The 27,590-nt window shown below is 37.0% G+C and overlaps 1 protein-coding gene across 2 annotated transcripts in view; it reads left to right on the top strand.

Annotated features, from left to right (window-relative positions):
• Positions 1–2,460: 2,460 nt before the first annotated feature.
• LOC110100422 overlaps positions 2,461–27,590 on the top strand; it is a 35,080-nt gene continuing 9,950 nt past the window's right edge. The window contains exons 1-6 of one of the 2 annotated variants that reach the window (XR_003699482.1): positions 2,461–2,713; positions 2,802–2,842; positions 6,961–7,018; positions 13,554–13,647; positions 20,005–20,089; positions 20,161–20,226. Coding sequence is in view for 1 of the 2 variants with exons in the window: in XM_020827922.2 (XP_020683581.1) it covers positions 2,605–2,713; positions 2,802–2,842; positions 6,961–7,018; positions 13,554–13,647; positions 20,005–20,089; positions 20,161–20,226 (453 nt within the window). In the remaining variant the exon portion in view is untranslated. The remainder of the gene's footprint in view (positions 2,714–2,801; positions 2,843–6,960; positions 7,019–13,553; positions 13,648–20,004; positions 20,090–20,160; positions 20,227–27,590) is intronic. The other variant, XM_020827922.2, reaches the window with a different exon arrangement.

Genomic DNA, 27,590 nt, shown 5'->3' with positions numbered 1-27,590 from the left:
CTAGGGGGATCTTCATCAGTATTAGTTCAAAGTTCTGCCTACTCTAGGAGGGGGTAAAAGGATTCCTGGGTTCTCTACCTTCACTAGGAGGGTGAAAAAAGATTTTCAGGTTCTTTGCCTACTCCAAGAGGGAGTAAAAGGATTCAAGATTCTCTGCCTCACCATCTCGGTGGAAAGATTTTGTAAGGGCTTCTTGAGTTGTTGTGGGGGAAAAAAAGAGAGACACTAACTAATTAGTGCAATACCTAGAAAGGAGGTTTCCAGGGAGTGGACGTAGGTCAGATTTGATCGAACCACTATAAAATTTGGTGTGTTCTTTCTTATTACTTTTACCGCATTTTATTTTCACATTGTTTTTTGTTTATTCTATGATTGAAAAATTTCATTGTATTGTTATTGTGAAAATTATTTTTCTTCCATATCAAGGGTTATTATTTTGTTTTAAAATATTTTAAAAGATCAAAAAGATTTTTTTTTGTTTAAAAATTTTTAAAACTACTAATTCACCCCTCCTCTTAGTTAGCCTCGGGCTATTACTTTAGGGTTTCACAACCCTCACGAACTTTCGAGCGAGTCTGTAAGGGCTTTTCTATCTTATTATGGGAGTAAAAGGAGAGTTACTTAGTGATTAGTGCAATACCCGGAGTGGAGGACTCCGGGAGTGAACGTAGGTTAAGGTTGATCAAACCTCAATAAAAATCTCTAGTGAGTTTTTTCCTTTCTGCACTTTTATTTTTCTTGTATTTTATTTATGTTATAATAGCTTGAGAAAATCAGTGATTATTGCTTAATTTCACAAATCAAGATATCTTCGTAGTTAAAACAATATTTTTGGTAAACTCATTTGTCTCAGCAATTAATTGAAATTTGGTATTTTTAACTTCTGAAACTTTTCAAATATATTATCATCATTATTTTGGAGTTAAGAAATTTTTTTTAATTACCAATTCAATCCCCTGTTGGTGAGCATCGGGCTAATTTTTTAAGGTTTAACAACCTTCACTAACTTTCACTCTGCCTCTGGACTCTCCATGAGCGTGATTGAGAGGAAGCAAATTTGAGGAGAAGCGGACAGATGAATTATGGAAGAAATAACTGGGGAAAGAAAAAATGGTTTTTTTAATCAATATTACCATATAATTTTTTTTTGAAACTGTAACTAACTTAAGTAGACATTAATTAAAAGGTCAGTGGGGGCCCATGCCCCCAGGGCCCCCATGTTAAATCCGCCCCTGGTGGCAGACGTTGGATGTGTAATAGTATTTGTTGTTTGTGATAATCAATGTTAATAGTTAAATATAGCACTCTTCTTCTCTAAGTCTAGGTTATATTCAATGCTCGCTATTTTATGAAGAATGAGAGTTGTCTTATAATATTTTTTAGTGTCATTTGATAAAATTAGCTAAAATCCCGAAACACTTCTTCAAACGATATTAATTCCCTTTATCATAATTTTTTTTTCATTTTTTAAACGTCTTACCTCAAAATTGAGTAATCTTAGAATATCTCATTCGGTCAATTGTTTTGACTATTCAAATTATTATTTGATCCTTTAATTAATATCATATAATTTCTAACTATATTTCAAGTTATATAGAAGAAATTAATTAGGGTGGATTTTAAAAATTTTAAAATCAATTTTTAAATAAGTACAATTTATAAATAATTTGTATTATAATTATCTAAAAATAAATTTAAAACTTACGAATCTCAACTAAATTTTGAATAAAAATATCCTCACACAATATATCAAATTCAAAATCATTTTAATTTAAAACTTTACGAGAAAATTTTTCTAAAAAGGAAAATTTGAGCCACATGTCTGACCATCTCTTTTTTTTTTGGAAAAAATAGGGCATGACATGCCCAATTCATTCCAAAAAATGAAAGGTTACAAAAAATTATACTTTCAAGGAAAACAAAGAAAAACTTACAAAAAAAAAAACCTACAACAAAACTAAGAAACCATGAAGAATTAAAGAAACCATGAAGAGAACTATTAAGCACAATAGAGAAGAAAGTATCATCAATGCAACCTTTAATTCAGGAAATAAAAACATGAGGAAAACCTTTCTAAGCCAGCATATTATAAAGAAAATTTGTTGAAATAATGTCAAAAGGTTTATGAATGTCCAATTTGGAGCAGAAAAAACGATCTTTACTTTGACAATTAAAATCCCTTAATAACTCGGCCGCTAAAATAATATTATCAGTAGAAATCATCTTTTTAATAAACCTAAATTTGACTATTATGAATAATAGAAGGCATAACATCCCTAATTCTAGAAGTCAAAATCTTAGCAATAATTCTATGAAAAATATTACAGAGAGATATAGGCTGAAAATCAGAAATATGAGAAGCATTAGCTTTTTTAGGTAATAGAGTAATAGCTATTGCTTTTGCTGCACGAAAAAGATAACCTTTTTTATAAAAATATAAAATAATGTTGAATCCTAAACCGGGGAGAGCTCGCTAGCATAATTTGTTTTCCATCTAGCCAAATACCGTTGCCGTCTCGCACGAAAAATATATAAATAGTTAATAAACTTGCTCGTCTTCTGGCGTCTTCTGCCTCACTTGCCCGCCTTTTGCCCATCGGAGGCATGTCGACATCGTCTGCTATTCTGAAGGAGCTTCAAAGCTCGGGGATGCTCTCAAGAGAGCAACTTCTTCACCTATTCTCTCGCTTTTCCTTCCTTGTCTCCCAACCCGGTACTTATTCACTCTCGATTTCCCCTTTATTGATCCATTTTTTACGATTGTTTATCAACCTTTTGCTCATCCGATAAATTTATTTCAGAGGTCAAAAAGAGAATTGTGGATGCTGTCAGAGATAAGCAGGTATTCTGCAATTGGTTGTCATGTCATTTTTCTTTCGAGATTGGTTGTCGTATTTTCGGAAAAAACCCTAGTTTTACCTTTCTATATTCAGTTTTAATTTATACTTCCTTTTCCTTGTAAAGAATTTACTGGACTAAGTTCGACAAACACAAGATCTTATCCACCGTCTGAACGGAGAGAGAGAAAGAGGATTGAATTCCTGACTTGAATATTTTTGCCAGCCACTAAACTGAATAATGAACCTATTAGAAAATGCATTCATTCAATAACTGAATCTCATTGGACACGTTTGCTGTAAACCTAATGGCGTGTAATCTATTCTGCAATTTTTTAGTTTAATAAATTGACGACGACAACAACAACAACATCAAGCATTTGTCCCACTATGTGGGGTCGGTTACATGAATCCTTTTTCTTTATTGTGTTATGTTAAAAGTCAAATTCTCATTTAAATCTAATAATGAAAGATTATTTCTAATATTTTCTAACCAAGTCTTTTTAGATCTACCTCTACCTTTCTTAACATAATTCAAATCTATTACCTCTATGTTCCTAACCGGATCATCGGAAGGTTGCCGTTTTATGTGACCAAACCATCTAAGGCGACTCTCTCTAATCTTATCTTCCACTGGAGCTCTCCAACCTTTTCATGTATGTGCTCATTTTGTATCCTATCTTTAAGGGTAAAGCCACTCATCCACCTAAGCATCCTCATATCCGCAACACTTAACTTAATATTATGCTTCTCTTTTAATGACCAATATTCGACATCATAAAACATTGCAGGTCTCACCACCATCTTATAGAATTTTCCCTTAAGTTTGAGGGGGACTTTTCTATCACACAACAAGCCCAATGCATTCCTCTACTTCAACCATCCAACTTGAATTCTGTTGATAATATCCCCATTTATTTCACCATCACTCTGAACGATAGATCCAAGATATCTAAAATATGTACTCTTATTAATGACTTGATTGCCCAAAGTCACAATCCCCTCACTAGGTCCATTATTACGAAAATTAACTCTATATATTTAGTTTTAGATTACTTAAGCGAAAACCTTTAAGGCTCTAAGGTTGACCTCCATAATTCAAGTTTACCTTCAACTCCCTCTCTAGCCTTATCAACAAGAAGAATATCATCAGCTAAAAGCTCATACCAAGGTACATCTGCTTGCAAATGTTTAGTGAGAACATCCATGACTAAAGCAGAAGATTTGGGCTTAAGGCTGGTCCTTGAGATAATCCAACCAAAATAGGAAAATACTTGGTCAAACAACCTTGTGTTTGAACACAAGTAATAGCTCCTGCATACATATCTTTAATGATTTGAATATAAGCGTTATTAATTCCTTTCTTTTCAAGAACTCTCTATAACACTTCTCTTGGAACTTTATCATATGCTTTCTCTAAATCAATAAATATCATATGTAGATCCTCCTTATTCTCTCTATATTTCTATATCAACCCTCTCAATAAATGTATGGCTTCCATAGTAGGCCTACCTGGAATGAATCCAAATTAATTTTGAGAAACATTAGTATAACGCCGCAACATACGCTCCATAACTCGCTCTCATAGTTTTAAAGTATGACACATTAACTTAATTCCTCTATAATTCGCACAATCTTGTGCATCACCTTTATTCTTAAAAATATGAATGAACACACTCATTCTCCACTCATCTATCATTTTTGTAGTCTTCAAAACAGTATTAAAAAGTTTAGCAAGCTAATAAATTCCTTCATTTCCTAAGCATTTCCACAGCTCTATTGGAATATCATCAGGTTCAACAGCTTTTCCACACTTCATTTTCTTTAAAGCCTATTTAACTTCATTTTTACTAGTACACCGATAAAAACAAAAACTTTTATTTTCATTTAGGGTGCTAAGGTCATTAAAGTCAATCATATTTTCACTTTCTTTATTAAAAAAATTATCAAAATACCTCATCCACCTATGTTGAATATCATCTTCTAAGTAAAGTATTTTTTGATCTTCATCTTTAATACACTTCACTTGAACTAAATCCTTACTACTCTTAGCTCTTTGTTTGACTAACTTATACATATATATATTTCTCCCTCCTTAGTATCTAATCTATTTTATAAATTATTAAAAGCTAAGATATTTGCATTACATATTGCTTTCTTAGATTCTTTATGTGCCTCTTTATATCTTTCACAATTATCAGAATTTTTACATATAAACTAATTTTTATAACAAATCTTTTTTATTTTTTATCTTCTCTTACACATTTGGATTCCACTATCAACTTTTTTTTACTATTAGGAGTTTTTTCCTTTGATACTCCAATCACATCTTTTGCAATATTTTTAATATCACTAGCCATTTTTTCTCACATAACATTAGCATTCTCATGCACAGACAAAATCATAATATCTAAAATCTTACTCTCAAAAATATTTTTGTTAATATTCTTTAAATGCCATCATCTAATCCTAGAATATCTTTTTTACTTTATTTTTTTATTTTCTTCGCCTTTATCTTAAAGTTTAAAACTAATAATCGATGTTGGGTATATAAAATTTCACTTGGAACAACTTTACAATCTTTGCAATCTAAACGATCTAATTTTCTTATAATTAATGTTCTTCATGCCTTGACTCTTTAAATGTGCATCTTATTGTAGGAAAGCTGCAGGAACATGCTTTGGTATAAACTAGTGAAGCAAGGCTACTTTACTTCATAGAGCCATCTCTTCACAAATCTGCAAACTGCAACACAAATGCATGCAATTTAGCTGCATTTATTTTTTGGACGTTTACTTCACATTCATTCCTTTTGCTGCTAACCACACAGACTCTTTATCTCCATTCTCTTGGGGTGTTCAGTAGTGTTGCTTTCTGACGTTTTAATTGGTTAGAGTATTGAATTCTCCCTCTCAGCTTACTATTCTCTGTTTTCTCCATTCTCAATTCATCCTTTCTCACTTGTTCTCTTTGGGGCTGTTTGGTTTTGAAACTTGTTATGAACTTTTTGCATGCGAAATGACATTTCCGTGTTTGTTTTTCAACTAAACTAGTGAAGCAAGGCTACTTTACTTCATAGTACCATCCCTTCACAATCTGCAAACTGCAACACAAATGCAAGCAATTTAGCTGCATTTATTTTGTGGAAGTTTACTTCATATTCATTTCTTTTGCTGCTAACCACACATACTCTTTATCTCCCTCTCTTGGTACTCCAAATGTGAGCGAAACTAAAGGTGTAAATGGAGCTCGAGTCACCCCTAGTTTGAGCTTGAGCTTGATTAATTAATCGAGTTCGAGCTCGAGCTCAAGCTTTATTCTATGAGTTTGAGCTGGCTCATGAGCCGGCTCGTTTATTATAAAAGTGATAAAATAGTTATGATTGAAGCAATTATTATAATAAATTTGTAAAAAGCATGATAATTTGGAAGAAAAATAATAAAAAATTACTTATTATAAGAAAATAAATATAAATTTTAAACATTTTTAACAACTTTGTACTTAAAATCCTGAATGCTAGTATATTTTAGGTGTATTTTGTATTTTAAACGAGCCTGCTCACAAGCTAACAAGTCGAGTTAAGGCTGGCTCAAGCTTGGCTCGTTAGCTTATTGAGCTTTGCTCACGAGCTATGTATTGAGTCAAGCCCAAGCCAGCTCGCTAGCAGCTTGACTTGCTTAATTCTCTAAGTGAAACCTATTTTTTTTACTAGATCCAAATGTGAGTCCATGTCTTGACCCTTGATTTTTTTACTGCTTTTTGTTCTAGTAAAAATTCACTTATCATCTTAGAGATGTTTAATAAAGAAAACCCAGAAATGATTGTAAGCTTAACACAAAATTAAGGAATGGATTATTTTGATACTTTGTATCCTAAATTGTATATTTAATTGTTGAAAGGGCACTTATGTATGATATGAGTTGATTTTTTGACAGTTCAATGTGTACTTAATGCATGCATAAATGTTCCTTACAAGAAAGCATGAAATGTCTTTAAGCAATGACTCGTCTGTTTTTATGCATTATGGTCTCTGGTGCAACTATTCTTTTCCTCTGCGATTTTGAGTAATAAGTTTTTTTGTTATTCATATAAGTCTACAAATTATTATGATCATCTTGTACAGGAGGCAGTTGCTATAACCACAGTGATCCAAGAGGAAGTCCTTTTGGAAATGGGAATTGGTAAAGCTGCTGTATCTCTTCTATCATTTTGTTCACATTTTCTCAGTTTGTATAGAATGGCATCAATTTGGTCCTTTAAGGAGCAGGTAGGAGTTTTATCCATTATTTATCATTCGATATGTCTATTAGTGTCTCTTGTTCTTGTACTGGATTTTTTTCGGTTGGATCATTTGATGTTTGAAATGTTTGCAACATCTCTAAGTGATCTACATTTGAATTTCTAACATAAAATGGTTTGAAGGAAATTCTATGCTAACTATTTCAAGAAATAACAATCTAGAATGCTCTCTACATAATCAGCTCTTATAAATGTCACACTAGTAACCAGTTAGGCACATGTTCTAAAACGATTCATTTGTAGTGCAACCATTCAGAGAAATCTATGCTTCAGTTATAAATAGTAGCAAACTGCCGATGCAATACACTAGGAAGAACGTATTTGATGAAATAATTAAAACAAGACATAATAGTTTCAGTTATTTATGTTTTCAGCTTGATGTTATTTCGTGGCCTACTTGAGAAGGTACTTTAGGATTTTAAGAAAATACTATATTTCATAGAGTTTCATATTCGTAAATGAGGTAAGTAGAATTTATAAAGCTCAAAAGAATAAGAGAGTTCTACATTGGAAAGAATAAAGACTTTAAAAATAAAAAACACGATAACCATTATGGTGGCTATATAGTAACCACTTGTGGGCTCCGAAAATTCGGCCCCGGCCTCCGCTCGCTTTTCTTTTATTCGTCGAGGGAGTTTTAACTGAATAAGTTCTGAGGCAAATTTTGGAAGGCAAATGGGTTTATAGATAAGACACTACCCAGAGATTTCGCCCTCATTTTGTGAGGACTTTATGATCTGAGTTCTGGTTTCCTATATGCGCAAGCCCCTATAGTTAATTACCCTCTCAATCATGAGAGATAACTTTCGATTAAGGCTAGTCGTCAATCAGATACATAGAATATATATGTTATCTGGCATATAGTAGCAGCAATGGGTTTAAGATTGGAGAACTGGATTTGGATTTGGGAATTTGGAAAGTATTGAAAAGTTTGATATTTAAAATATGAAATTTCACCACCTAGCACTTAAAGCGGATGGTGGGGGAATGGATGATAGACCCGATCAAGATCCTATGGTTCCGTCGTCTCGAGCCATCGTGTTCCCTGGTCTACTTAGTCAGAGGAGGTAGTCGACTCAACCTGTTAGAAGGATCCTTATCGGCAGCCATGGGTTGCTTCGTCCAAGGGGACCTTGTAGACCTGAGTTAGATGGATAGTTTCATTTTTAAATATTTTGGGTTTTTGGGATTTTTGTGGAGTTTTGAATTTTTATGGGTATTTTGGGTGGAGCTTTGAAATATTTGAAATGGATTTTAGATATTTGGGAGACATTTGAAAATATTTAGGAACCCCTTCGGTTGAGATCTGCATTCAACACGGCCATCATCGGGGTGTTTGGGTTATTTCCATTTAAAGCTTGAACCTTGTCGACTCTATCTAGCTGTCGATAGAGGATCGGGTTTCGTGGGCTTTATGCCTTTGAGAGTGAATTCTCTTGATTTTATGCTTTGAAGGCCTAATATGAATGTATTAAAACAAATATTCTGGTCGCCACAGCCACATATTTGTTTGTTGGTTTGAACCTTGTCGAGTCCTATTGATCTGTATAAGAGGATCGGATTCGAACTTGAATTCACTTATTGACCCGCGCAGCATCCCTAGACGTCACGTGTGTACCAATAACACGCTCGCCGGGGCCCATGCGGGTCGAGAATATATTTTTCCCTTTAGTGTGACCTAATATGAATGTATTAAAATAAATATTCTAGTCGCCACGGCCACATATTTGTTTGTTGGTTCGAACATTGTCGACTCCTATTGATCTGTATAAGAGGATCAGGTTCGAACTTGAATTCACTTATTGACCCATGCAGCATCCCTATACGTCACGTGTGTACCGATAACACCCTCGTCGGGGCCCATGTGGGTCGAGAATATATTTTCCTCTTTAGTGTACCTATGTGTATATAATTTATAGTGCACATGCAGGGGATACTTTGAAATAATTGTAGTTGTGCATATAACTATCGTTTGGATGCACAACTTTTCATTTAAGAACCGCCTTATGTCCGCTAGTATGAGTGTTGCGGATCCGGTAGCGTGGCATAACAACTTCTGAATAGAGTTATTCGCTGCTTCGTACAAGTAGACTGTCGTGCACTAATTGTTGCTTTATGTAGGCGAATCATAGTGCACTAACTAATCTCTTGCCTTATACTTGTATATGCTTGCACTTGTCGTATTCTCCAAGCATTTTGTTGTGGTCTTTGATCTTTTCAGTACATCCGCAACTGCTACATGTAGGTAGGTAGATGTCTTCATTTACAGATTGGAATTGACTTCAGGATACTGCATTTACTGAAGTCTTTCTGCATATGCCCATAAGTGGCATATGACACGTACATTTGTATTTGTAGAGAGCTAATAAGTGTTGCAGATCTTACATTCTTGATTGCATGAAAGTCAATTTGTATGTTTGAATTTCGATGTTAACTACGAGGATGCTAGAATACCCTTGATACAAGAGTTTGCGGTGCTTGTATCTGTTGTATGTCAGTCGTTGCATCAACTAATGGTTCTCTTCATTAGGGCTTCTAATATTCAACATACAAATTCATTGGTAGATTGATATGAACACCGCAGATTTCATGTTGGCTATACATAAATCAATGGTCTTGTAGTATATCTATTATTCTCATTTGAAAGTAGACTGTTGTGTGCTCATTTATATATTAGTCTAAATTGATAACAAAAAAATCCGCCTCTTCTACATCTCCCTTGCTTTGCTTGTGAACAACTCCTTCACTATTGTATTCCTCCGTGCTCATCTACTTTGCAATTCTATTACTTGTGTATGAATCATCTTAGCATTACAAATATTTCAGCCTCCTTGGGAATAGGTTGTAGTTTGCATGATGAACTTGCACCTTTGATGGTCTCTTGCAATTGATTGTATATCCCTTCCAATTTTTGTCACTTGGAAAACTTATCTTGATTGTCTTGTGAGTGAATTATGTTTGCAAGAGTTTGGCATATCCTCACATTCTCTACAACCATTGTTGATTGATTGTAGATGGTCATGTGAAATGTTACAAGTCTTCTACCATCTTTTGAGGATGACTTGTGACTTGTATAGATCTTCCTTTAACTTTGTCAATTGATACATGCATGTAAGTTGTATTGATGTTTCATTTGGACAATTCAAAGTCTTAAATAGCATTTGTACTCTTTTTGTTTGATTTAAACATTTATCAGTCAAAGTTCGAGTTTTTGTAGTCAAACTGCAAGTTCTGTTTCATATCCAAGATGAGTTCAAGTTCTAGTTCTTTGTTCAAGTGCATGTCCACAAGTTCTCTGTTGTTTTCTGATTTGAGTTCAAGTTCCAAGTTCAAGTGATCCTTGTAGTTGTCCCAAACTACAATCTCAAGTACAAATTCTTTGTATTCGTTCTTTTTGAGTTAAATCAAGTCCTCCTGTATTATTCAAATTCACTTGAGTTTAAGTTCATTTAGGTCCATTTGGTTCAAGTTCACAAATCCATTGTCCTCTCAAGTTCAAGGTTCACAAGTATGAGTCCAAGTTCGATCGTCCTTCGAGTTCAATCAAGTCCAGGTCCCAAATTTTTCCAAGTCCTTGTCTGATTTCAGACAAAATTTCGGCAGCCTCCTGACAACTCCCCTGTTTAGGGAAAAAAAACCAAGAGGCCGCTACCCTCACGTCAACAATGACATGCACGGATGGTGTTTGTGAGACACCGCGGCGATATTTTTTATTTTTATTTTTTCTTATTTTATAATTTGCCCAATCTCTTTTTATTGTTGCTTTTTAATTTTTTATTTATAAACATAAGAGATCGACTTGGCGATGAATGTCGAACACGTTCAAGTTCACAAATCCATTGTCCTCTCAAGTTCAAAGGTTCACAAGTTTGAGTCCAAGTTCGATCGTCCTTCGAGTTCAATCAAGTCCAGGTCCCAAATTGTTCCAAGTCCTTGTCTGATTTCAGACAAAATTTCGGCAGCCTCCCGGCGTCTCCCCTGTTTAGGAAAAAAAATCAAGAGGCCGCCTACCCGCACGCCAACAATGACGTGCACGGATGGTGTTTGTGAGACACCGCGGCGATATTTTTTATTTTTATTTTTTCTTATTTTATAATTTGCCCAATCTCTTTTTATTGTTGCTTTTTAATTTTTTATTTATAAACATAAGAGATCGACTTGGCGATGAATGTCGAACACAACCTGAAAATTAAAATAACAAAAGAGATGTGATATATTTTAAAATCTCAATATTTGAGAGCTTTCAAGATAACCTTTGGGAGATATATCAAATAGTAAATTAAGCAATACCTAGAGACTCACTCTTATAGAGGATTTCATGTTCCTTATTTAAGGCTTTCAATGGGTATAATCCCCACGGTTAATTACACTTGTCGGTCATGAGAAAGAACTTATGATTAAGGTTACACTGTATGCTCTATGATGATTTACTTTGGTGGAAACAATTTGTATTTGTGAGAGAAAGAAGTGCCATTATTGGCTTTAGTGTCTATTGTAAGGGAATAATGACAAACTTGATCGAGATTTCTTGGTTTTGTTATTCTAGATTGTCATGGGTTTTGGTTTATTTAGTCAGAGGAGGTCAACTCTACTTGTTCTAAGTATCCTTATTAATTTCCATGGGTTGCATCATTTAAGGTGGCCTTATAAACTTAGGGAAAGTGTGTTGAAGGGGCCAATCTAAAATCTAACCATGGTTAATAATGGGTTTCATATTTTTTCGAGTGCAATGCATGTCTTGTAATTGATATATTTTGTTATTGGGGAACATATGTGCTTGGTCTGTCATATGTTCGTTCTGGTTCAAGAGCATATTTTAGGTATGATCATGTGGTTTAAATTTTGAATTGAGGTTGTCACATCTTTAATGGATTTAGGATTTTTTTTAGTATGTTTATATGGATACACGTGTTATGGAATTGGCTTTGTGAGCTTTGGTTAGAATTGAACTTATCACCTTTGGCAATCTAGCATATAGTGCGACTGATTATTACTTGGACTTGTAGGCTGTAATGTATTGTTCTTTAAGGCAAGCTGGATGCTTTCTTAGGCACCTTAGCTGTGAGACACCGTCATGGAGCCTCTTGTCTATTTGATGAGAGCCATTACTGAGACATTGCCTTGGACAATGCTTATAGAGATGAGTATTAATACTTAAACGTGGTTGTGTGGTAATTGGATGACAGTTTCTATTGGGTTGATGTGGAAAGAGCATAAAGAGTTTGGGGAAAAACTATGTAAAGTGAAAAATACGTTTTATAAAATGTTGGTGCAAGGGCTTCGATTTCTGAGTAGTTATTTTCAAGGGTGAAGCGGATGTGTCCGTTTAGAAAGGTGAAGTGATGGAGGGATGAAAATACAATGATGCGGAAGAGGGCTTGGATGATGATGATCATGGAATATTTTGTAATGAAGATTAAATTATCCTTTTACATGCTAAAAAATATAATAGTTTAGCTATTTGTGTTATTTAAATGTCTTTTTGGGTTTTTGTTTAAGATAATATTTTTATAAGAATTTAAAATTGATATGCATAAAAACTTAAAATTTTATTATTTAACAAATATAATCTAAAACAATATTTGTTACTTATATTCTTTGTAACTATCCCTATAATCAAAATTGTTTTATTATGTGAAATAGTTGTTTGTAACACTTAGTGGTGCCTAGCATCTAAAGTGTTAGGTAGTCATACGTTTCATAACTTCTTGAGGGTGGAGGACAATATACAAACAAAAGCCCTAGGACTCTTCTTCTTTGCAATATCCAAAAACTCAAAGAGAACTATTGCCCAGTTCTCAATATCTCCTCTCTTTCTTTCTTCACTTTCCTCTTTTTCTCCCTTCTTTGCATGATTCTCTGGGTTTCAAAAGGAGGGATGTAGTAGGTAGTCTCTAACCTTGGATCAGTGTCAATCCAGTGGCTATAAATGATGATGGTTAAGTGGCTTTCCCCAATATGCCCCAAAGCTTTGGCTTTTTTCTCAATCTTAATTAGGGTCATTTGTCATTTCCACGTATCTTTATCTCCAAGATGATAAAATTGTTATTAAATTTATTCGAAAGCAATTTTCTATTATGTTTCCAAATTTATCATAATACCAATTACTCGTTGATTTTATTGGGAATTATTCTAGCATTGCAGTATGTAATCATCCAGACGTTCATCTGTGATTTGTATGTGGATAAGTTATGATCTGATTCATCATGATGGCTATGTCTCTAAGCTCTTTCTCTTGAACCTTTATATCATGCAATACTGTCAAGTCAACTTAATGATTCAAGTATCATAGCTGGGCTAATTACTTTTGCTATGCTCAGTGTAGATGTAATGTTTATTTATACTGAATTTTGAATTGATTGCTTATGTTTCATTGAAGGATACTTATAATCCTCAACTGTGCATAAACTACTACAGATCCCAGATTTGGTATTGCTTGCCTGGGGAAGGTCCATGTGGTATATGAAAATGATATGGACTTGATGATCCAATTTTATAGATTTGTTGCGAAGTGAGTATCTCTATTCATTTCACACCCATTTTTTATTTACATTTTATCCATTAACTGTTCTAACATCTCATTTAAATTAATTATTGTATCTTATATTATTCATGCATTAGTTTCAAAATTTCTGAATAATGTTAGAAGGATCACAGAATCTATAAGAAGAAGAAGGGATGGGAGAAGAATACCTTTAAAATTCCCGTCCATTTAGCCTTTGTTCTTGGCAGGATTTATGTTCTTGAGTCTTTGACTTAACCGCCAACTATTTCCTGCTTTGCGCTTCAGCCTTCTTTTTGAAACTCTTTGGATAACATATCTTTTGAGAATTCAGATTCTGGATGCAACTGATCTATGATGCACCAACACTTCTCCTCAAATAGGCGTGTAGTGTCCGACACCATATCCGACATGACTGTCCGACACCATATCCGACATGACACTCGTCCGACACTCCTCCGACACGTGTCGGACACGCCAAAAACGAGTCCGGTTAATAAATATTAAATACAAATTGGACACGCGTGTACGACATGCGTATCTTAAATATTTTATGAATTTTTTTAAATATAATTTATTGTATTTGGCGGGATTTAAACTAAATTTCTGATTTCCTATCCACAACACTAAATCAACGTCCACACTTAATACCCAATCATCGAATATTCTCATTTTCATTTCTTTTTGATAGTGAAGGTATTTTCATCTCCTCTCTCGGTGACTGATAAACGACATCGATGCCTGACTCTCGACATCCTAATACTAATCATTTTAAGCACAAATTGTAGTTAAATGACTTATTATTTTTAAAATTATACTTATTTAATTTGTATACACTATTTTTTAATATAAAAATTATAATACCGTCCGTGTCCTATATTTTCAATAACTGACGTGTCCCGTGTCCGTGTCGTGTCGTATCCGTGTCGCCGTGTCCGTGTGTGCGCATCATAGCAGCTGATCATCCCAACCATCTACCGATTTAGGTTACAACAATAGCTAATGAAGCAAGACGTGGAAGCAACATGATACCGGAGAAATCCGTGGAAGGTGAAGTAAACAGATCACGATCAATTAAGATCTTCTCTGGTCTAAAGCACAGAATGGACACTAGAGAAAAGAAAAGAGAGGGAAAGAAAAGAAGGAAATCTGATTGTAACCATTTCAAAACATGTTATAAAGTATTAGACATCTTTGAGTATTTATGGCATCCGTACTATGGGCTACACAAAGGCAATACATGGAGAAAACAAATATCTAAATAATTAAACTATTGAATTCAGATTTATCTGGTGGATGATAATAAAACTTTACTAGTTGATTCGTCTGATGAGATTGACAACTTGTTAGTAAAAATAGAGAATAGAGAATATAGGAGAGATAAGCTAGCAAAATCTGCACAATCTTATCAAAAAATAGAAGAATAAGAATAGAGCTAAAAAAAGCCTAAAGGTCTCCAAAAAGTCGAAGTAAAAAAAAAAAAGTCTCTCAACGGTTCCTCATCACCCCTTGTAGGGTTTTGAATGTTACATGAAAGACTACGCAAAAAGTCATAAATATAGGTTACATATAAATATCCGGACAACATTATATGATAATTTAAGATACGTAGCACTTCTTGATTGGGCCCGGGAAGGTGAAGTAAACTATCTAGTGAGCTGTCCGCCGTTAGGCAAGCTCATAAAGGGGCGAGTGGGTATAGTGCGATTCCTGAGAGGAGATGGTCATGTAGTCGGAGAGTTATCTTGTGATATTGGTGAGTGACATAAGAGGCTCGGTGTCAACCGGTTGATGACGTGAGTTGAGGTGTAGGCGGAGATGATGAGTTTCTAAGACTGGCATGAGTTATGGCTGAATGAATGAATGTCACTACGGTAGATTCTTTCTTGTGAATGTGTTCGACAGGCTTAAAGGGTAAGAGCTTGACTAAAATGAGAGATAATCCATTTGTTTGGCGAGGCACCTTCAGGTCATCTAGTGTAGGGCGAGCTACTGAGTGGATACGGTATAGTGGCACCCTCTCCTTGGGCTACTTCCTCTAGTAGTCACGTCACAACCTGGTTAACTACCTCTGAAGACTCTTAAGAAGGCAATTAGGGATATACATTTTAGTTCCCCAATTCAATCGGGCTTTGACAAGCGAGCTGTGAGAAGGACGAGTGAATAATATTAACAACAAATACCTAACGAGAGTGGAGATATAAATGTAAAAATACTATCCTACTTCTACTATAGTCTCGGGAACCATGCTGACTTTATGATGTTTACGTTGTAATGGCGTAATTTCCATATGGTGCTCTTTTATAAATTGTGGATTCTATACCTCAGAATGCTGATTTCTTTGTTTGTTGCTGTAAGAGAATTGACGATTACTTTGTGAGATGTATCTCCTTCAAAGATTTGTGCTCGCAAAATGATGTCCAAGAATGTGGTGTTTTGCATAGGGCGAGCTGCCTCATCTTATTAGAAGGTTTTTGAGGTAGCTACGGCTTCGTCTAGCAAGGAGATGAATGTGGGAGGGGCCAAATAGCTAATTGGGTCTGCGGAGATCGTCGCTTCCCCTCCAGCAAAAAAAGCAAGGGTTGAGACTAGGAAGGTGCTATTGCTATTAATGAGGCAGTTGTTGCCTTTTGAGACGATCTGCCCGTTGTTGATGCCTTAATAGCTCTTGTAAGGGTGACCATTATTGTGGATGTGGATAATGAACCTATGAGCTTTAGGACATCGAGGTGAGTTCCTCGCTATGTTCTCGTGATGATGAAATTGGGGAGCTTATCCCCTTAGAAATGATTTTGCATGGGGCTCTTCTTGTGACAAGTAAGCGTGAAAAAGACAAATCTAGTTATCCAAGATTCAGTTTGCTAAAAAAGGAAAATACCCATTATGAGAGAGTCAATAGTTTTTTGTATCCTCGAGTTAGTCATTGCAGCGTCTGCGGAGTGATCAAGAGATGACGACTTTGAAGTAGTGGGTGGCCTTCAACAAGTGCAGGGGGAAAGCACCATAAGATCAACTACTGTTTGTTCCCTTAAAGGTTTTAGGCTTAAATGTTGACGAACTTTTGATGATGTTGACTGGAGGATCAAATGTTATTGAATTGATTATCAAAGTATCTCAGGGTATCGAGCTTCCGCCATCACTCCTAACTAAACTCATTGTCATCAACGATGTAGGGGAGGTTAGCGTAGGCTAGGGCATTGTTCGGGAGGCCAGTATGGAGAAAGGCAACATTGAAGAGGTCGTCGTAGGTCCAGGTGTCGTTGAGGTGGCGACGCCAATTCTGGGCTTGTTGGAGATATGACTTGAAGTGCAGTTGGGGAGCAAATTTGTTTTGTGTGTGGTGGTGGGGGGCGGGGTGTGCATTATAGAATACACCAGCGAACCTTGCTCTCGCATCCTCAATCTTTTGGCTTCCCTCCCTAGAATCGCTCACAGTGGAGGAGTTTTCCACCAAAGTTTAAAATAACACAATTGGGTATTCCATGAGGCGAGGTGTAAGCCTTAAGGCATTTTGAAGTGTAAGCCTTGAAATAAAAAAAAAATGCGTAAATTAAAAAAATAGATTAAAGTGATTTTTTTTTATATAATAACCAAGTAATATGTTAAAAGATGAATTAACTTCTTATTGAACTATGAATTAACAAACTGACATGTAAATGAAAAAAAAATTTCACAAGACATAAAATAACAAGTGATAAATTATATTAAATAGAATTAAAATTCAAATATGAAAATATCAAAAATACAAAACAACATAAAATATATGAATTGCATAAAAGTATCATATAACATCAAGTCGTGAAGTTCAACTTTAAACTCTTTTCTCACTTCCTTTATCATCCATATTCATTTATAAATAAATATAATAGAATAACAACTCAGAAGTCATTTGCGCTGTTATTACTAAGAGATTTTCATTTGAGTTGTCATTATAATGATTTGTTATCTCCGCTGCCTCATCACTTGTAGAGTCCAATGCCTCATCATCTATTTTAGTCATTTTCTTCATTCTCAAATATTTTTTTTTTATCAATATAAAGATGAGAGCAATACTTCTAAGCAAATAAGCTTTAACAAAATAAATTCTTTTTATGTACCTTTTCTTTTTAGCTATTTCTATGGTGGGTTGTGGTGGATGCAGATTCTTTGTTTCTATAATTATCAAAGAAATCAATATTCAAATCTTATTCTCATAATTCAAATGGTATTATCTCCATTTCATCATATAAGAATTACTCTTCATCGATGCCATATCTTGATAATTAAAGGGTCTTCATCACATATCTTGATAATTAAAGGGTTTTCATCATTTTTCAACCATTTTGTCAAATTTCTATCTTTAAGTCTCTTATTATACATGATGTATATTAAGAATATCATCCTTAGCAGTGTTTGATGATTTCATTTCTTAATGTGCACTTAATTGTACGTGCTTCAGTTGCGTTCACATCTAGATGAAGAACATGTTAATCTCAAAACCTTAACATCAAAATGCTATAATTCTAGAGTGCAGTCACCAAATTGTTTCTACCAACTGAGGTTTAAATAAATGAGTATAGTAAGTAGAATAAATCATTTTGATATATAAATTTTTATGGTACATCAAAATTTCAAATCAAAATTTATGGAGATCGTTTGGAAATAGTGTTCTTCGTTCGTTGCAATTCAAAAAACCCCTCTTTATTCTTGAAAGTGTTGACCTCCATACATATGTCATGGTCAATGCAAAAAAAGACGAGGTTGTTTGGCAACCATTTGTGGGCATGAAGAACCGCTCAAACTTCACTCGATTGTGAAATGGATTTCATTATTGCATTCAGAATGCCAAATTTGTCAAAGAGTTGCTCAGACGAAAATTGGCTCGATCATGTGATGAAAGAGTGATGAAAACTACCGTTTGCGGGCGTGAGGTAGCTTGCGGGAGCGATGCTGACAAAATAACTTCCAATTTTCAAACGGACTGCACTGATCTGTTTGGGATGTCAAATTTATCTGAATGAAGACCTCTCGCGATTAATTTAGCAAAGGAGGTCGAAGATGAAGGTCTGCAGATGTGATGATGTGCGTCATTGTCCGAATGGCGTCCGTTTGCAAAACAAACTTTGCTGTTGTATCTGTAATGTCGAAAATACCTGTCCCGGATGCTCATATTGTTGGTTATTGCATGAGCAAAATGGCCGCATGTTGGTCGAGGCAACATCATGCAAATTGAGTTGCGCGATTTACGAGTAACTATACGAGAATTGATTAACTCTTGTTTATTTTGAATGATATTTTAATTCAAATTTTATAATTTTAATGTAATATATATATATAATAGAAAAAAATAGAAAAGCTCATCTTACTCCTCACTGCAGGCCGAACTCCTCTACCCCTCCTCCAGCAGCCTTCAACCTTAGACCACTACAACTCCTCTCCCTCCTGCAACAGCTTCCCAAAGCCGATCTCCCAACTCTCATATCTAGCACCTGGCCCTCTCTTTCTCCTACTCCCATTCACATGTGCTCAAAATCACAACTACACCTGCTCTTGCCTCACACAGCAGATCCAAACTCCAAACCCACACATCTCCTCCTTTTGCTCCTTCTTTCAACTACAACACATAATTGACCAAAAAGCCACTTCACTTTCTCCTAAACCCACACTAGCCTTCACACCCTATAGCTACCCAAACTCCTCCCTTTCCTTTATTACCCAGCCACCAACTTCACTACACAGCAGCCACCGTCTAAACTAAGTTCACTACAACTGAACTCCCCATCCAGCCGCCACACCCAACAACTGGTACAACCAAAATCTCTGTTTCACTTCTAGTTTCTCTTTAACAGAGAATTCTCGAGTTCTTTATCCTTTACTCTCTACCATTTGCTCTCTCCCACTTAGCAGCTCTCTCTCTCTCTCTAATATTATTATCACTATTAGTATTAGTATAAAAAAAAAGAAAAAGAAAAAAAAGGAGAGGAAACTAAAAAAAAAAGAAAGGGAGATTTTTTGTGTTCTGACCCCTCGCCGGTTTCCTCTTCGTCGCAACGCCGTCGCCTTCGTGTTGTGTACGCTAAGGTATAATGCTCGCCAAACTCGTTCCAGTCCATGGGAATATGGTTGGCATTTTACAAAAAGTTAAACATTATGGCTTTGGAGGTCATGCTAGCGATCATTCTGCATAAATATCAGTTAGAATGGAGGAACAATTGGTCATCTGTTGCAGAATGTATTGGTAGGTTCCACTTTAAATTTTGTTATTTCTTAGCATCCTTCTGAAAAAGTGAATTTTGATTATTTTATATCTTTTTTTAATTTATTCTGCAGCATAATGCATTACAAGTGTCAAATGAAAGTAAATTCATCGTTCTGCAAAACTGACAGGGAAGAGATGGCCATTGACGAGGCTGAACTCAAACCGGATGAATTTGTGGATAAAATGCATCATCAGCAGAAACTTCAAGAGCAGGTAGTTGCAATCTCATCTTTTTTTATAAAATACATTGTTAACAAAATGACTAACCGTTAAAAAAGTTGTAGCAATTGGAAATGCTTAAGACTATTCGCAGGTTTCACCCAGACGATCAATCAGCAATTTTGGAAAAGGTAATCCTCTTTCTTTGTGTCCAGTTATTGCATCAATTAATGCTTAAGTCATGAAACCCATATTACCTGTAAGGCAGCAAATCCAACTGCAAGACCGAAGATCACTGGAAAATTGGATTGTGTTTTTTCTTCAATTGAAACTAGATAAAAAACAAAATCAATGGGTCATCTGACAAGCCAAGCTCAATTGGATATTGTGGTTTTTTGGCTCATCCAATGTTTGGATCAAATTTAAAAGTCAACTTCGGCTTGAATTGAAATTTGATTGTTCCTGCTCATTCAGTCCTCTAACTAGATTATATTAGATGCCTCGGAGAAATCATGACAAGGATTTGAATTGGCTTAAATTCAAATTGTTAATTGACAGGCTCTTTGTTGCTGTTTGTTAGGCAAATCTTTTCAGACACAAAGCTAATGCTAGTTGCCAACTGATGTGTTTTGGAAAAAAAAAAACAGCAAAATAGAGAAGAAGAAATTGCTGGAACACAAATATGAGGGCTGATTTTTTATTACTCCTTCAGCAGATAATAAAAGATACAACTGAGTTACTATTCGAGAGATACATCGGCTTTCCCACAAGCCCAAGACACCGTTAGGAAATTCTCTAGGAAAAGGTACAGAAGAAAAAAAATACATAAACTGAAAATACAATATAATTAGTCTTAAATAGGCTTTCCGAAATTCCCTTCTAAACTAGCCCCTTTCCTTAATTGATTCCCTCAATTTGAATTTGATTTGGATCTTTTTATTAAATCAACCCCCCTCCCCTTCTCTAAAAAAAATTTATAATTAAAACCTTCCTAAATCTCTCTTTCTTGCATATTAAATATATTTCGGGCCTCACAAGGGGGTTCGAATCCGCCTCTCTGTTTGTTGGGTCCGGTTCTATTGAACTGGACAGAAGAATCCCGATCACTATACGAGGTGTAACAGTACTCCCCCTCCCCCAGACACACCTTATCATCAAGGTGGAAGGATGAAAACTATCTCATAATCATCTCGTATGGTTCCTAAGTAGCTTCATGCTCCGACAATTCCTTCTTCTTGATTGGTACCTCATGCGCCCCTCTCTCTCCTCGACGGGCCCCCTTCTACTGTCAGGGGTTCCAAATTGTCCTCCATATCTTCTGACAAAGTTGAGGGTAATGAAGACGGTGTGTGATTTCCTATCGCTCGCCTCAGCTGGGAGGCATGAAATACTGGTTGTAGTGTTGATGAAGATGGAAGCCTCAATCAATAAGCCATTGTGCCAATGCATTCCAAAACCTCATAAGGACCAAAGTATCATGAGGACAATTTATCATTCCTCGTCTTGGCTAGTGTCATTTGCCTATAGGGTCTTAGCTTAAGTATACTATATCTTCGGGCTCGAAGTTGACTTCTCTTTTGTACTCACTTGCCTTCCTTTTCATTATCTATTGGGCCCTCAACAAATATCTTGAGCTCAGATAGTACCTTGTCCCTCTCCTCTAAATACTGATCTACATTGGATATTGGTGTAGTTCTATGCCCATAATGAATCAAATGAGGTAGATCTCTCCCATAGAGAATCTTGAAAGGGGTGGTTTGTGCTGTTGAATGGTATGATGTGTTTTACCAATATTTGGCTCAAGCAATCCATTTGGCCCGACTCTTCAGCACATCTGAGACGAAGCATCTCAAATAGGTCTCTACACTTATGTTGATTACCTTGGTCTGGGGATCTGTCTGTGGATGATATGTTATGCTTCTCTTTTAAATATCTTGTCCTTACTTGATATAATAGATTCTGGATATCCATGCAATCGCATCACCTCTTGTATAAAAACACTAGCCACAGAGATTGCGATGTTAGTTGCTTCAGAGGGATAAAGTGTGCATACTTGCTTAGACAGTCCACTACTACTAATATCATTGAAAATCCCTTCGCACGCGACAACCCTTCGATGAAATCCATTGCCGCTACCTCCCATATAGTCTCTAGCAGAGCTAGTGGCTATAGTAACCCTCCTGTTGTCATGGCCAAGTACTCCTGCATCCAACACACATCACATTTCTCTACCTAGTCCTCTATAACGCGGTGCATCCCCACCCAGTATAGTTCTATTGATAGCCGGCTGTAGGTTTTTTGAGCTTCTAAATGTCCTCCAACTGTCCTGCCATGAAAATCCTGCAATAGCTTGGGGATGTATCCCGGATGTAGTAGCTTGGTGCCCATCAGCATGTAATCGGGCTCCTCAGCGTGTAATCGGGATGACTGGATGGGTGTTGCAACAAATCGGCTATGATCTTCCTCAGACCCTCATCCTGTTCACTCTCTTCTCTCAGGGCTTCCTAATCTAGGACCATAGGTATCGGTAGAGTTGTCAATTGTTCCTCGTCAGTCTTCCATGCTAATGCATCCGCATCCTTGTTCTCCAATCTTAAGCGATACTAAATCTAGAAGTCATATCTTAACAACTTGGACAACCACTACCGAGGCTCCTCAGTCATCATCCTCCACTCTATTAGAGACTGCAAACTTCTTTGGTCTGTTGTGACAATAAAATGTCACCTCAACAAATAAAGTTATCACTTATGGATGACTAAGACAATCGCCATCAGCTCTCGCTTGTATATGAACTTGATCCTGAATTAAGCAATGAGTCGATTATTCTGCTTAAGCACCGCCCCTAGTCCATATCCTGATGTATCTGTCTCCACCACAAATAATTTGTTGACGTTCGGAAGTGTTAATATTAGCACACTGGTCATGGATTTCTTTAGCTGCTTGAAGGTTTATGTTAGTGCTCTCCACCGCCGAATTGAAACTGTCTTTCTTCAGTTGCTCAGTTAGTGGCCATGCTATCGTGCCATACCCTCGCATAATTTTTTTGATTGTATCCGATGAGCCCTATGAACCCTTTCAACTCCTTCAAGTTTTTATGTTATGGCCAATCCAACATAATCTCAATCTTGGGCTAGTTTGCTGCTACCATTGCTTTGCTCACCACATGTCCTAAGTACATCACCCATGATTGTGCAAAAGAACATTTCTATAGGTTGGCGTATAACTGGTGCTCCCTCTAAGTCTCCAGTACAGTCCTTAGGTGACCCAAATGCTCTGTCTTTGTACGATTGTAGATCAGTATGCCATCATAAAATACCAAGACGAACTTTTTGAGGTAACATTGGAAAACCCAGTTCATGAGGGACTGAAAGGTGGCTAGAGTGTTGGTATGGTCGGAAGGCCTTACTAAAAACTCGTAGTGACCCTCATGAATTTTGAAAGCTGTCTTGTGCACATCCCTCTGCTTCATTCTGATTTGGTGATATTCTGATTTCAAGTTAATTTTGGAGAAAACAATCGGTCCAAATAGCTCATCGATTATGGGGATAGGAAACTTGTGCAGCATAGTTTCCTTATTCAGGACCCTGTAATCCACCCAAAATCTTTAACAGTTGCCCTTCTTTCTCACCAGTAACGTGGGGCTGGAAAAGGGGCTCACACTGGGCCTGATTATTCCTTCCTTAAGGATCTCTCTGATAAGCTTCTCTATCTCATCCTTTTAAATTTGCGGGTACTGGTATGGTCTGACATTGATAGGAGAAGCTCCTCATTCAAGGAAATGGCATGCTCGTGCTCCTGGGGTGGCGGTAATCCGCTAGTATGTTGAAAAATCTCAGAGAATTGTTGCAGAAGTTTTCATACACCATCAAGGATCTTGGCAGGCTCTGAGTCTCGAACCTTCTCCAAGTTTTATAGCTCCGCCATGTTGCCCAATCCTAAACCCTATATCGCCTTGATCATGGTTTTGAGTAAAATCATGGTTTTGTATAGGTTGACATCTTCTCGTAGCATATCACCTTCTCCCCCTCCACATGAATCTTTATAGTTAGAGATTTCCATTTTACCTTCGTCTCCCCGATCACCTATAACCAATTCATCCTTAGAATCACATTAGTGCTCTCCAAATCCGAGGGAAGAAAATGTCCACTATCTATATGCCCTGGAGTGTCAGCACCACCCTCCTGCAAATCCCCTTACTCCTCTCTACCTTTCCCGTTCCCATCATAACTCCAGGGCTCCCTTATCCACCAACTTGAATCCCAACTGGTCCACGTCCTGGTTGGAGATGAAGTTATGAGTAGCCTCATTATCCACCAAGACCATCACTGGTTGCTCTCCGATCTATCCCCTCACCTCAATAGTGTGATTTGGAATAAATCTCACCACAAAATTTAGGGACACTTCTGTCACTTCAGTGTGTAGATGTTCTCTTCATTCTTCTACTTCCTTCACTAGGTCCTCACTATCAATCTCTTCCTCCTCACAAACCAGACGAACCTGGAGTAAACCAGACGAACTTGGAGTGTGCGGTTCTTGCATCGATGGCCTGTGCATACTTCTTATCACAACAAAATACAAACTTTTCGCTCTCTTATCTTGCACCTCCGCCTTTGTGAGGCTCTTGAAGTTAGCCCTCGGGCAAACTCCCCCACTCTTCTCCCTTAGTCCCTCCCGCTGAAATGATACAATCTGGGGTCTCAGTGCCAATGAAGTTGAGGTACTTTTGTAAGAGCCTTCTGCAACCCCACTCTTACTACTTTTCTCCATCTACCTCCGAATCTCTATTATATGTGCTAGCTCCATCATATCCTTCAACCCCCTAAGCCTCAGTAATCGAAGGTTCGCTCGTATATCGGGCTTGAAGCTCTTCATGAAATTTCACTCCAACACTGTGTTAGAAAATCCCCTCATCCTCCCTGACAACAACTCAAACCTCTTCTTGTACTCCATGACAGTCCTCTTCTGCATCAAGGAAAGGAATTCCTCGTGTAGGCCTCCTTTCTAAATGGCTCGGAAACATTCCAACAAGCAATCCTTAAACTCCTCCCACAAACGAATTAGATATCTAGCCTCTCTCCACTATAACCAAGCGAGAGCTTTCCCTCCAGACATTATCCTGCGGCTGTAACCTTCTCCTCCTCTCTTAACACATTCACTGCAAAATACCTCTTTATATGGTATACCCACCCATGGGCATCCTCCCCTTCGACTACAAACATCTTCAACTTCCTCACCTTCACTTCTCTACCCCAACTTCCTCTTCTGCCAATGGTACCCCCCATGTATCGAGGGTGACCATCCCACCCTTCTTCCATCCGCCTCCCATTGTTCGATACCTATGGCTTGGCTCGGCTCATCTACCTTCTTCTCCAATTGTCCACTCCCCTTGTCCAAATGACCTCCCATAGTGGTCGGTCATCCTACTACCTCCACCATAAAGCTCCCTTCCTACTATCTCCCACCGGAGCCCTAGGAGGTGGCTTTTGATGAAATGAACGCTCTTTGTCGAACTCTTCCTGTCCGATCTTTTTTTCCTTAGATTCAATCAAGGGAATTCTGGTCAAATCATGTTGAGGGTTAGCACTTGAAACCACCAATGGAGCCATCCGAAACTCTTATTCCACCCTTTACCGGAGCCCTAGGAGGTGGCTTTTGATGAAATGAACGCTCTTTGCCGAACTCTTCCTGTCCGATCTCTTTTTCTTTAGATTCAATCAAGGGAATTCTGGTCAAATCATGTTGAGGGTTAGCACTTGAAACCACCAATGGAGCTTTTGATAGCACTCAATGAGCTTCCTCATCATCTCCTCCATCCCTCCAAATCGGCTCTCCATCCGATTCTCCATGGTTGAAGACCTTCCTTCCATGGTGGATGACCTTTCCTCCATCCCAGAATTGATTTGTTCTAATTCGCCTTCCAACGCATCGACCTTCTTTGCTGCCATTTCTATAAAACCTCATTTTGATACCACTTTGATGTGTTTTGAAAGCAAAAATAGCAAAATAGAGATGAAGAAATTGCATTACACAAATATGAGGGTTGATTTTTTTTTCTCCAAAAAATAATAAAAGATACAATTGATCTACTATTCGAGAGAAGTAGATCGGCTCTCCCACAAGCCTTATACGACGCTATGAAACTCTCAAAGAAAAGCTACAACAACAAAAATAAATGTATAAAATATAATATAATTAGCCTTAAATTGGCTTTCCCAAATTCCCTCCTAAATTAACCCCTTTCCTTAATTGTTTCCCTCAACTTGAATTTGATTTGGGTCTCTTGCTTAAATCGATTCCCCCCTACCGAAATTATAATTAAAGACTTCCTAATTCTCTCTCCTTCTATTTCTTTTTCTTGCATATTGAATTAAATATTTTCTGGGCCCCACAGGGGGATCGAACTTTCTCCCTTTTTGCTGGGTCCAATTTTGCTGAACCGGATGGAAGACTCCTGCTCACAGCAAGAGGCGTAACACCGACTTCCTGCTTATGCATAGTGATTTATTAAGAGGACAATGCTATAAGGAAAGGAAATGTGAAACCCCTTGAAATTAAAGCTCAACTCTTAAGCATCGAGGTAATTTTTAATGTAATGGTTAGAGTTTCATTAAAAACTCCTAAGTAAAGCATGCTCGTATTGGAGCATTCCTAGGATGGGTGACCTCCTAAGATGTTTCACTAAGGGGATACATTCATGAGGCTATCAGGTCAAAGAGAACAATATTTTGATGGTTGAGAGTTTGGGCTGTTACAAATAATATCAGAGAAATACATCAGTCGGAAGATGGGAATTATATTAGAAATGATCTTTCTTTATTAGATTTAGATGTGAATTTGACCCTTAACAGGATACAATGGAGAAAAGGATTCATGTAGCTGACTCCACATAGTGGGATAAAGGATTGTTGTTTTTGTTGTTGTTGTTGTGTCTTGTTAAGAGTTAAATTATTATTTAAACATAATAAATAAAATACCATTTTAAATATTTTATAATCAAATCTTTTTAAATATATCTCTACCTTTCTTAACATATGGTAAATCTAATATATATATACTCTTTTAATAAGGTCATCGCCAGGCTAGCATTTTATGTGACCAAACCATCTAAGGAGTGTTGACCCTCATGTCATACCCAAAAGAACAAAAAAAAGGGGTTCATACCTATCAGATCCATGAAACCTGCCAGCAAATCCCGCTCAAATCCCGCTGAATCCCTGTGCATTCGGCGCCGCTCGCGTCAAAACAGCCGCAAATCCCGTAGCCAGCCTCGATCGCTCCTTTCTGAGGCCTTTAAAAGCCGCTCGAGTGAAGCCTTCAGGAGTGCTCTCCCATTCGCGAATCCCACACGAAAGCCACGACCCCAGCCTCCTCACTCTTCGTCTCTGTCCGATCCCTCCTCCAATCAAATCCTGATTCCTCCATCCCGCAGAGAGAGAGAGAGAGAGAGGAAGACCTACCTTGCTGACCGAGCTTCCTCTTTCGATCTCTGTCGAACTCGAAGCTCCGAGCTCCCTAGCCTCACCCGACTTCTACCCATCCCGATCTCACCAAGCTG

The sequence above is a fragment of the Dendrobium catenatum genome, unplaced genomic scaffold, assembly GCF_001605985.2.
Source record: "Dendrobium catenatum unplaced genomic scaffold, ASM160598v2 original_scaffold_37698, whole genome shotgun sequence".
Lineage (NCBI taxonomy): Eukaryota > Viridiplantae > Streptophyta > Magnoliopsida > Asparagales > Orchidaceae > Dendrobium > Dendrobium catenatum.
Note: the sequence above shows the minus strand (reverse complement) of the source record. Positions and strands in the feature narration are given on the sequence as shown.